The sequence below is a fragment of the Microcaecilia unicolor genome, chromosome 6 (genome assembly GCF_901765095.1).
Source record: "Microcaecilia unicolor chromosome 6, aMicUni1.1, whole genome shotgun sequence".
NCBI lineage: Eukaryota > Metazoa > Chordata > Amphibia > Gymnophiona > Siphonopidae > Microcaecilia > Microcaecilia unicolor.
Genome location: NC_044036.1, coordinates 297,813,111 through 297,825,732, shown reverse-complemented (window position 1 = coordinate 297,825,732; position 12,622 = coordinate 297,813,111). Strand labels below are relative to the sequence as shown.

The 12,622-nt window shown below is 41.8% G+C and overlaps 1 protein-coding gene across 1 annotated transcript in view; it reads left to right on the top strand.

Moving 5' to 3' along the window:
• The window catches only part of LOC115473218 (myosin-3-like), a 59,629-nt gene that overhangs the window by 21,322 nt on the left and 25,685 nt on the right, over positions 1-12,622 (top strand). The window contains 10 exon segments of the mRNA XM_030207999.1: positions 623-929; positions 1,549-1,619; positions 3,836-3,923; positions 4,024-4,141; positions 5,493-5,616; positions 5,700-5,836; positions 10,457-10,712; positions 10,914-11,156; positions 11,438-11,585; positions 11,588-11,613. Coding sequence (XP_030063859.1) covers positions 623-929; positions 1,549-1,619; positions 3,836-3,923; positions 4,024-4,141; positions 5,493-5,616; positions 5,700-5,836; positions 10,457-10,712; positions 10,914-11,156; positions 11,438-11,585; positions 11,588-11,613 — 1,518 coding nt within the window.

Below are 12,622 nucleotides of genomic sequence, written 5' to 3'. Positions count from 1 at the left end.
GCTGTGCTGATTCGCTGCTCCCTGTATCGTGGCTCCGCCCCTCTCCCTTCTACTGGCCAATCTGGTGTGGGTTGTGTGACATCACTATTATCTACTCCAACATGATCCACGGTTCCAGGTAGCCTCAGAATGTTGGAGGTGAGAATTATTATATAGGATATATTTCAGAAATTGAATCTTATCTATTGGTGGATGAACAGGTGGATGTAGTAAATCTTGCAGTGTAAAATTGAAGCACCAGCAAGTTACACCGCTGAGACCTTTAGATATATCAGTTGGTGATTATGGAAGTGAGAACACAATTGTTGATAAGGATCCACAGTGAATATTAGCCAATTGTGAGTGGTTATTGCCTCACAACTCCATCCCAAATGTCGCTCCCAGGAATGCGCATTTATATGTGTCCTTTTCAGCACATGTGCTTGTATGCATATATACCCTCACAATTTTACAGAATGCTATTCACGTAACAAATGCCTTGGACAATTACATCCATTGTCTGGTTGAAAATATGCTTAAAGATACTTAGATGACATTTGGATATCTTAAAGTGGCAGCAGCCCTGCTGAATATTTACCTCTCTGTTTTCACTTCCTCACATTAATGCATATTGTGCATTCAGCCCCTAGGAATCTTTTCCATCCTGGAGGAGGAGTGCATGTTCCCCAAGGCCACAGACATGACCTTCAAGAACAAACTGTATGACCAGCATCTGGGCAAATCCAACAACTTCCAGAAACCCAAGCCTGTCAAGGGAAAGCCTGAGGCTCACTTCTCTCTGGTACACTACGCCGGCACAGTGGACTACAACATCACTGGCTGGCTGGAGAAAAACAAGGACCCCCTGAACGAGACTGTCGTGGGCTTGTACCAGAAATCTTCAATGAAGCTGCTGTCAACCCTTTATGCTACCTACGCTGGTGGTGAGGGTAAGAGTCTTTACATCCCTAATGATCAATTGTGTACGATGGCTAGATTTAATCTTGCCCCCTAATTCTATAAAATTGTGCTCTCGACTTTACGTGTGCAGTTTATAGAATAAGGTCAGTTGCGTGCACAACCTAATTTAATACTTGTTTGTTAACTGAAGTTAAAAGCTAAGTATTGGCTTAATTAAATTGGTGGTAATTGGCACCAATTAGCAGTTGTGTGCACAACTGCCCTTAGCTGCTATTCTAGAAATTGCGTGCACAATTTATATCTTACACAACTTCTAGGGGGCGTGAACATGGGAGGGGAATGGGTGGGCCAGGGGCGTGTCTATGAATTACACATGTAGGTTATAGAATACTAGGGGTTATGCACTTAACTGCCAACAGTTAGGTATGTGCACTTACACCAGCCTTTGACATGGTGTGAGTGAAGTGCTCGTGCCTACAATTAAACACAAAACTGCAAACATATGCTAGTATTTTATAACTGCCGTTATATCATTCACATTTAGCACACATCATCCCAGCGCCTAAAGTTTGGTGCTCATCCTTGAATCTACCCCTTGGTCTTTAATTTGGCAACTTACAACGTACTCCATATTATCCTGTGTTCTAGGTGAAACCGGTAGCAAGAAGGGAGCCAAGAAGAAGGGGTCTTCCTTCCAGACTGTCTCTGCACTCTTCAGGGTAGGTTTTGCAGAACAGATTGTTAGACAGGTGGAGAAGTCTTCATTCATTATTTTCCACCAGATAAGGCACAAATTCCCAGTGATGACACCTACATTTTAAAGTCATGTGATGGACAGTATTCTTTAACATATTTATTTATTTTATTTCTTTATTGGGATTTATTAACCGCCTTTTATGAAGAGATTCACCCAAGGTGGTGTACAGTAGGTACAGTAACATCAAATTTACAATTTTGTTAATAGCATAACAATAGTAAAATGTACAAAGATAAACATATATACAATGAAAAAGGAAAACTTGAAAACAGCAAATTGAAACCTAATAATAAGATTACCATAAAAAAGGATCAAAAATATACACATTTAACAACATATGACATTTAAATGAGTTATTTGAGGCCCCTGTTCTCTTAGTGATGCCACAGGAACATTATCTCAGGACATCATAAAAAATTGGCAGTGAACAATTGTGAGAAGATCATATTTATCCAATTAAATACATTTAGCAGTTAAAATGTACATATCAGGGAAATAATTGAGAGGTTTGGATTAATCACTCACCTGTCAAAATCCATGCTTAAAGGTGGTATTTCTCTCCCCTAAAGGGTTTACAGTCTTAAGGGCAAATGTTACTAACCTGTGTTAATGGGGCCTATCTCTCTATATAAAAGGCAACACCAACGTTCTATGAAGCCTCCAGCCGGAAGTGTGAAGGGGGTGAGATATCCGATTTCCCTATGAGTGTCTGCCCCACCCTCTCTGTAACACAGTCAGTGAAGGAAAACAGCAGAGCACGAAATCAAATCGCTGGCTCTGTAACAGTGAAGGACTCAGAGGGGGGAGGGGAGAGAGGCCAGAGGGCAGGGACACACACACTCCCACATGCACACAGAAGAAAACATTGCTAGCCCCCGTTTCATTTGCATCAGAAACGGGGCTTTTTTACTAGTTTACTAATAATATGCATTCAATAGCAATAACATGCATAGACAGGGCTTAGTAAACCTGACCCTGACTTTGTAAGTGAGAGTGGAGGGTGAAGTGGATTGTCCAGGGTCGCAAGGAGCATAGGGGGGAAAAGTGGGATTTGAACCTTGCTTTTCCCTGGTTAACAAAACACTGGTATAACTAATTAGTGTGTTTATGATCATTTGGGGACTATTATTAGGTCTGAGTTATGCATTAGCTCCCAGATTCTATACACGGTGCTCGGAACTGCGTGCGCAAATTTGGATGCATGTCCAATTTGCGCATGCAACTTAATTGATTAATGAGCCAATCAGTGCCAATTATCTGCACTAATTGGCAATAACTTGAATTTTCACGTGCATCTTTTCAGACATTTTCTATAGAGAGGTGCGTGTAAATTCTAGTGCGTGGATGTGAAGAGGGGACGTGGCCAAGGACAGGTCAGGGGCATTCCTAAAAGTTATGTGTGTTGCTATAGAATTAGCGGGATCCACGCCTAATTTGCATATGGGATTTACACTGGTGTAAATGGTCATGCGTAAATGCAGTCACAGCTCCTGGTACTAAGCGCTAGTCTATAAACCGCGCATAACTTTAAACATGGTTTATAGAGTAGCGCTAAGCGCTATTTTTTTTTGGCTGCTGATTTTTTAGACATCATTTATAGAATCTAGTGCTAGATGGCTTAAATATCTGGCCATAGCATGGCCCATTTACGGTACTAATTTTTGCCTTATTCTCTAAATCTATAATCTTAGCACCTATATGTACATACCATTGTCTATGATTGTAGAATACTAGCACTTACTTGCTTGCCAGGATTCACATTCACATGCATAAATGCCAGTTGTGCACCAAGTGATATTCTACAAGCTTAGCATGCAACTGCAAGGGGGTCGTACAGGTGGGTGGGTCTCACACTTATGTGTGCAATTTATAGAACACTATCACTATAACTTATTCACTGAAGTGCAACATTTATGGCTGCCTTTTACATGGCGTAAGTGATAGAACCTAAATGTTGATATACTCTATTCTACAATGGAATCCGGGGGCTCAGATGGTGTTCTAGAGTTCATGCTCAGTGCCCTGCATTTTTGTACCCAAATGTTGGCAACCTTTATAGAATTACCCCCTTAGTTTTTCAAAATGGCCACTAATGCCGAACTTTACAGTAGACTATGCTGGAAACATTTTAGAGATGTTTGCGTATGAATGACCAACTATGGGATATCTGTGCTACAGGAAAACCTTAATAAGCTGATGTCCAACTTGAGGACAACTCATCCACACTTTGTGCGTTGCATAATTCCCAATGAAACCAAAACACCAGGTAATTCAGCAGACTCCTCTTTCTAGGTTTCACTACTGAGTTTCTGTCACATCCTGCTGTTTTCTCCTTTATGACTGGGTTTTCATGCCATATGTTACAGGGGCCATGGATCACCACCTTGTGCTACACCAGCTGAGATGTAATGGTGTCTTAGAAGGCATTAGAATCTGTAGGAAGGGCTTTCCCAACAGAATCTTATATGGAGACTTTAAGCAAAGGTAAGATACATAACCAGAATCTGTTTCTTATCTGTATGATCATTCCAAGGAGGGAATGCGAGAAAAATTCATGTATTCCAAGTTACACTGTGCACTATTGCTGGCCCACCTGCAAACTTGCTGCTCTTCTGGTTTATGGGGTAAACACATGACCATATTGTAGATATGTTTTTATTGTTTTATTCTAATTTAATCTACTGTATATTATATTTTACTTTGTATATTTGTATAGTTGCTCTAGCATGATGATTTAGAAATCTAACAAATAATTAGGGGGCCCTTCTAGAAAAGGGTTCTAAGCCTTTAACGCGGTTAGTGTGCAAGAACAGGCTACAGCATAAATGTGTGAAAGTGTTTTGTGGTATTTCACTTGTGTTTGTATAGAAATCCCCTAATTCTGTAAAAGTAGCCAAAAATTGCACACTTAAATTTGGGTTGTGCCCAATTTATGCACGCAATTTAATTAAATAAGCTAATTAGTGCCAATAATTGACTGTTTAGCAAACAATTATTGGCACTAATTAAATTTAATTGAACTTTATGGAGGAGATTCTATATATGGTGCCTAAAAAATCGGTGCTGAACTCTAGATTCAGGTGCCGATTATAGAATATGCTTAGTTGATATTTCAGCACCAATATCAGCATGCATCCATTTAAGCCAATGAAAACCTGGTGTAAATGTCAGTGCGTAGATTTAGGCACACTGGGCCATATTCTATCACTAGGCATCTAAATTTTGGAACGCCCATTAATTGCCCATTTCCCTGCCCATAACCACTCCCCTTTTTGCTTACGTGCATTAGAATTTCAGTGCACATCGTTACAGAATTAGTGAGTTGTGCACCTAAATTCTAATCAATGCCAATTAGTGCTCATTATTGCTTGTTAAGTACTGTTATCAGCGCTCATTAGCTTGTTAAGCCAATGAAGTTACGTGCAGTGTTATAGAATCTGCGCCGATTTTGGTGCCTAAATCTAAGCACACTATATAGAATCCAGGTATCTGCACCTAAAATTTACATGTGATTTGAAAAAATGGGGTGCAGAAATGGGAGGGTTATGGGTGGAATGGGGACCTTCCTAAAATTAACGCTCGTTGTGATAGCCAGTTGGTAGAAATGGCCGCGCCTAAAGTTAGGCGCAATACGCAGGCATAAGAGCTAGTCTTTAAGCCACATCTAACTTTAAGTACGGCTTATAGAATAGCGCTTTTTTCAGCACCAGTTTTTTTTGGCGCCATGTATAGTATCTGGCACTAAATGTTGTACAGACAGTATTGAGCAAAAATTATATGTGAGAATCTCAGTTTCCTAAATTCAAGGATGCTGTTTCTGTGCTTTCCTGGACAGATACCGGGTTTTGAATGCCAGCGCTATTCCAGAGGGACAATTTATTGACAGCAAGAAAGCTTGTGAGAAGCTGCTAGGAAGCATTGATATCGATCATACTCAGTATAAGTTTGGACACACCAAGGTAATGACTGGCTTGCTGTAGTGTTGGGATAGAATGTGGGAGGTGATAAAGATCTAAAGAGTTGTGCTGTCTTGTGATCACAGGTTTTCTTTAAAGCGGGATTGCTGGGTACCCTGGAAGAGATGCGAGATGACAGGTTGGCACACCTCATCACTCGTACACAAGCCATCTGCAGAGGATTTCTGATGAGAGTTGAATTCAAAAGAATGATGGATAGAAGGTACTGTTACCCGTCCTATAACAGTCTTCACCAGCCCTGCTTCCTGATAGGCCAAGTATGAATGTATCCAGACTATTAAATTGCTGGATTGACTCTACAATCTATCTCTCTCCCTCCATCATCTCTATATCTTCACTCTCCCTCACATTCTCCTGCATTGTCTTCTCTTTTTCCTCCATGCTGTCTCTTCTCCTTTCCCCCTTAATTCTGTGCATAATCTCCACATTTCCCATTTTCATACAATTTCCTGTCCCTTCCTGTCTCTTCTCTGCGTTATGACCTATCCTTTTGTTGTTTGTTTTCCTTTCCTCTTTGTTCTCCATTCTCTCTTATTCTTTGCCCTTCTACTTTCTTTACTCTCTCTCCATCATCTCTATATCTTCACTCTCCCTCACATTCTCCTGCATTGTCTTCTCTTTTTCCTTCATGCTGTCTCTTCTCCTTTCCCCCTTAATTCTGTGCATAATCTCCACATTTCCCATTTTCATGCTATTTCCTGTCTCTTCTCTGCATTGTGGACTGTCCTTTTGTTGTTTGTTTTCCTTTCCTCTTTGTTCTCCAGTTTCTCTTATTTCTTCCCCTTCTACTTTCTTTCCTCTCCCTCCATCCCCTCCTCTCTCTAATTTTCACCTCTGTTTGTACAGGGAGGAACGGAGTATTCCACCTCCTCAGAAAAAGCAGTGGCAGTAAAGGCTATGGCAGACGTTAGCAGGGATAGCTATGCCCCCAGCCCCAGTAGTGGAGGTCAAAGGGAGAGATGAGATTATAAAGTCATGGTATAGAAGGCAATGTCCTATTGTGGATTGGGAACCAGTTAAAAAGTAGAAAATAGAAAGTAGAATTAAATGGTCAATTTCTCACTTATGAAGGGTGAATAATAACGTATCAAATCCACAATCAAATAGAAAAAATAATTTCTCATTCAGGTATCCAAATCAATAAAGATTACTATATTGAAACCCAATTATGCGACTGGGAACGTATTGGAAATGCTCAAATAGTAAGATAAGATGAAAAAATTAAATAGAGAGGAAAAAGTTCAGACCCAAGTCTTGAACTACTGATGTCCTCACAGACTTTGAATAGGGCTCCTCACAGATAGGAGCCTGCTCTTTATAACAGGGGCGTAGCCAGACCGCGTGGTGGGAGGGGGCCAGAGCCCAAGGTGGGTGGGCACATTTTGGTCTGCTGCCCTGCCGCTGCCTCCCCACCCCCGCCATCTTGCCGCCCTGCCGCTCCCCACTCACCTTGTCCAGTGCCGGTCTCCAGCACCACCCTATTGCCTGCCCTGCTCTCTCTTCCCTTCACGTCCTGTACGCTCCTTTTAGTGAATAAAGTTATTAGGTAGCACATTTTAAACAAACAGGGGAACATTTTTTCACCATTCTCTGGACTTCATTACTGGAGGATGTGGTAAAAGTGTAGCTGTGTTTAAAATAGGTTTGGACTACTTCCTGGAGGGAAAGTCCATAAACTGTTATTACGGCAAACATGGGGAAAGCTACTGCTTATCCTTGTAGGTGAGCAGTATTGAATCTACTTTTGGGATCCTGCCAGGTACTTGTGACTTGGATTGGCCATTGCCAAAAACAGGGTACTGGTCTTGGTGAAACTTTGGCAATTCTTATGTTCTTATGCTGCTCATTATCTGTTATTACTAGCCGTTAAGCCCGTAACAACGGGCAAGTTTTTTGTTTTCCTATGCCCCCCCCCCTGCTCTCTCCCCTGCCCTCCCCCCAGGGTCTGTTTCCCTCAGTTCCGCCCCCTCCTTCCCTCCCTGCTCCCTCCTCCTCTGATTTCCACGCCCATGTCCAAGCCCTCCTCCCTATTGGGCTGTACTGCTGGTGAAGGCGGGGCTTGGACTTCTACACTCTCAGCGTTCTGACTCTTCTGCGCATTTGCAGGTGAGTCGGTCACTTCCCATTTATATGTTTGATGATTACACACTATAGAATCTATCATGTGAACATAAGATGTACCATACTGGGTCAAACCAAAGGTTGAATTAAATCAATATCCTGTCTCCGACATTGGCCACAAGTACCCAGCAGTATCCCAAAGAACAGATCTTATTCTTTATTGCCCACTTGCCTGGCTAATAATAGTTAATGCCCCCACACCCCAAGAACCTGTCTAAACCCTTTCTAGACTTTTACCACATCATAGGTCAGCTTAATTTTGTGTTGCAAGAAAACGATATGTTCTCCAATTTGTTTTAAATGTCCTACCTATTAGCAGTGGCGTTCCTGGCCTGGATGGCACCCGGGGCGGAGCGCCGATGTGCCCCCCCTGCTAAATTACACCTTCCCCCCCCCCTCCAGCGAAATGACACTCCCCCTGGGTGCACACCACTGGGGGGGGGTGCCGCGGTGCGCGCCTGCTCCGAATTCGCTAAACTTCGCTTCGCTGCAGCTCCCTCTGCCCTGGAACTCAGAGCAGGTGCGCGCCATGGTACCCCCCAGCGGCGTGCACCCGGGGCGGACCACCCCCACCGCCCCCCCTTGGTACGCCACTGCCTATCAGTTTCATAGAATGTCCCCTAGGCTTAGTACCATTTGAAAAGTTAAGCAACTGTTCCCATTTTACTTTATCCACCCCAGTCATCATTGTAAAGACCTGTGTTATAACCCCTTTCAAAGCTGAAGATCCTTTTGTATCTTTCCTAATTCCCCTATATCTTGTCTGTACACAAAACTTAGGGTGCTGTTGCACTGTGGGTTGATATAGAGGCATTATGATATCCTCTGCTTTATTTTCCATTCCTTTCCTATTAATTTCTATCATTCTAGTTGCGTTTTTGTGTACCTATATCTAGGATTATTTGTGTCTATGTGCATCACGTTGCATTTGGCCATGTTAAATTTCATCTGCCATTCGGAGGTCCAGTCTTCTTATCTCCCTAGGTTTTCCAGCAATTTCTTATAATCTACTCATGAATGAACAGCTTTGACTACAATTTGATCACTTCACTTGTTCCTATTTCCAAAATATTGACTAATATGCTAAAAAGCATTGGACCTAGTATAGATTCCTTGGGCATTCCATTGTTTACCTTGCTCTGTTGAGAAAACTGCTCATTTCGTCCTACTCTTTGTTTGTTTCATTTCTTTTAACCAGTTTCCAGTTCATAAAAGCACATGGTCTCCTATCCCACGACTTTTTAATTTCCCCTGAAATCTCAATGAGGGACTAAACACCTTCAGAAAATCCAGATACACTATAACCTGGCTCACCCTCATCTATGCATTAATTAACACATTCATAAACAACTAACAGATTAGTTAGGCAAGACATCCCTCTGATAAATCTATATTGGTTTTTACTTATGTCTACCCATGTGGTCAATACTGCAGTTTTTAGAATCATGTTTCTGGCCTTGTCCTGGATAGACACCAGATTAGGGCTCTGGCAGTTGAAATGGGATAAGATTTAGATAATAAAAAGCCTTTTGATTCCTGCCTTTTCCCAAAGCAAAATGCACAGTCTTTGTATTCATTAAACCCTCATGTCCTAGCATTGAATTAAACATATTCTTTCTGGGGTTGATATTAAAGAATGATGTAACCAGGCAGAAGAGGCTCCTGCCTGGTTAAATCGTGTTGTGTTGCTGAAAATCCAGTGTGACTGTCATGGCACATGCCGGAAAGTGCCAGGAAAATCTAGGGATGGAGTCAAGGAAGAGCTTGGCTTTATCCCCCTAATTCTATAAAAGTTGCTAAAAATTGCGCTTGCAAATCTGGGCATATGCACAATTTAATTGAATAATGAACTAATTAGCACCAGTAATTGGCTAAACAACCAATTATTGGCATTAATTAGATTTTATTGGCATTTATGTGTGTAAATGTAGATGCAGGATCCACACTCAAGTTGAAAAAAAGGGGCATAGAAATAGGAGGGTCATGGGTGGAACAGGGATGGTCCTAACATTTATGTGTGTTGCTATAGAATGAGGGGGATATGCTAATGCAGGCATGCACATATGTGCATTGTTTCAGTTGGTGCAAATCAATTAGGCATGATTCCTGAGTATAAGTTCTATTCTATAATCTATGCCTAACTTTAAGCATAGCTTATAGAATAACATTTTTTTCAGCGATGATTTTTTTGGCACCATATATAAAATTTACCTTTATGCAGGTACTGGAGATATTCAGTGCTGCTGCTCACATTGCTAATGGGGCATATAGGACTGCACAAAAGGCATTCCTACATTTGTCCAGTTAGTTATATAAGTAAGGCACCGAATATTGGCCATACCCGCATAAATGCTAGGCACTGTGAAAGACCTGAATATTTAGTACCAATGCCCAGAAGACCCCTGATACTGAATATATGTGGCTAAATTAGCCAGTGCTGGTCAGTGTTTAAAGAAATACTGGCCACTGCTGATTGAATATTGACTGGTCCATATTTAAATGCCAAAGCCAGAGTTAAACATGCTGGGGACTGGGGCAGAAATCTGGGAGGGGGCCTCAGTGCTCACTGGCAGGCTGTGCTTTTTTCAGGTCCAGTCCTGTGCTTTTTTCAGGTCCAGTCAGGCTTGGAGCCCCCTCTGTGGCCCACCCTCCTCCAACATCACCCCTTTTACATACAATGCTATTCTTTTCCTCTCCTCAGGGATGCCATTTTCACCCTCCAATATAATATCCGCTCCTTCATGAATGTGAAACACTGGCCATGGATGAAGCTGTATTTCAAGATTAAGCCTCTGCTAAAGAGCGCAGAATCTGAGAAGGAAATGCAGAACATGAAAGAGGAGTTTGAAAAAACTAAAGAAGAACTTGCAAAATCAGAAGCAAAGAGGAAGGAGCTGGAAGAAAAAATGGTGGCTGTCCTGCAAGAGAAGAACGACCTTCAACTCCAAGTGCAGTCTGTACGTAGCTATCCTCAGTATTATTACTAATACAGGCAGGTACTTTGTGCTAGTTTCCACATTTGCAAATCTGTTTCCTCATTATTAACACACAGAAATAATTTAATCATTTGTAACCAAGAAGTTTATACTGTAATATGATCCAATTACTCAATGGCAACAATAAATACTAGGAAAAAAAACCCTCAACTTTCTTAACAGGAAATTGAAAATCTGGCAGATGCTGAGGAAAGATGTGACCAACTGATTAAAGCTAAGATCCATCTTGAGGCAAAGATTAAGGAGCTGAATGAGAGGCTGGAAGATGAAGAAGAATCTAACGCTGAGCTGACAGCTAGGAAAAGGAAACTGGAGGATGAGTGCTCTGAACTGAAGAAAGACATCGATGACCTTGAGCTGACATTGGCCAAGGTGGAGAAGGAGAAACATGCTACAGAAAACAAGGTACAGCATATATTTCCGTACACGTGGTGTACTTTCTCCAAATCCTAGAGTCATACAAAGTTCTTCACCCTAATGGCAAGCGTGCCTGTTTCATTATTCCTTCCCATTCAATGCTTATCATTCCAACTTCCACTATTTTCCACTTTCTGTAACAGGCCAAGTACAGCAACACCCTCCTTGGTTTGAGAAAGCAAGGTGGATACCCATATAAACTAATTGTAACTGATACAATTTACGATAGGTTTAACCATTGCTGTGTCCACATTGTTATTTTTACTTAGGTGAAAAATCTAACTGAAGAAATGGCAGTTCTGGATGAAACAATTGCAAAACTGACCAAAGAGAAGAAGGCGCTACAAGAGGCTCATCAACAGGCCCTGGATGACCTGCAGGCAGAGGAGGATAAAGTCAACACCCTGACCAAGGCCAAGTCAAGCTGGAGCAGCAAGTGGACGATGTAAGCGCTTTCTGGATGGACATAGTCTGTGCACAATAAGGGTTCTCTCTCTTGGGTTCTCAGGGCTCAAAATGCATCGTCTATCAGTGGGACAATCCCTGTACCTAGGACATTAGGGATCAGGGCTCTCAGTCTCTCTGCAGTAAGGTTTCTGTGCCTTGGAAGTGAGGACTTGAGATATAATATCTGGAGTACATTTTTTGCACCTCAGCATCCAGGATTAGGGATGGGCAGCCAGAAAATATTTGTGTCATTTTATCTGGGTTTTCTTTCATTCTGGAATGAATGTCATCATGAATGTGAATTCTCCATAAACTTGGTGCACTAGACAGGATTCTAAAGATGGCACTGGGAAAAATCCACGCTCGGCACTATTCTATAAAGGATGCTCTGGGATGAGCTCCCTTTACGGAATAGAACTTAGCGTGGTTTTCTGTGCCCAACTTTGAGTATAAGGTGTAAATCCTGGCATGTAAGCTGGGTGCTTATCTCCATTATTCTATAACACTGCACCTAAATCTTGTGAATGCTCTGACCCACCCGTGCCCCTTGCAGGGCCACACACCGTTTTGAGTTGCATGCGCCCATTGTTAAGTACATAAGTATTGCCACACTGGGACAGACGAAAGGTCCATCAAGCCTAGCATTCTGTTTCCAACAGTGGCCAATCCAGATCACAAATACCTGGCACGATCCCCCCCAAAATTCAATATATTTTATGCTCCTTATCCCAGAAATAAGCAATGGATTTTCCCTAATGCAATTTAATAACAGTCTATGAACTTTTCCTTTAGGAAGCCATCCAGACCTTTTTTAAACCCCACTAAGCTAACCGCCTTTACCCCATTCTCTGGCAATGAATTATAGAATAGTGGACAGCCAGATCCGCACACAAATCATAATTATTGGCAATTAAATCCTTTTTAACTCCAGTGTTAACTCATTAACTAATCATTTTGCTCTTAGATTTGGGATCTATGCCCAATTGTCGGTGACCTTTACAGAATCT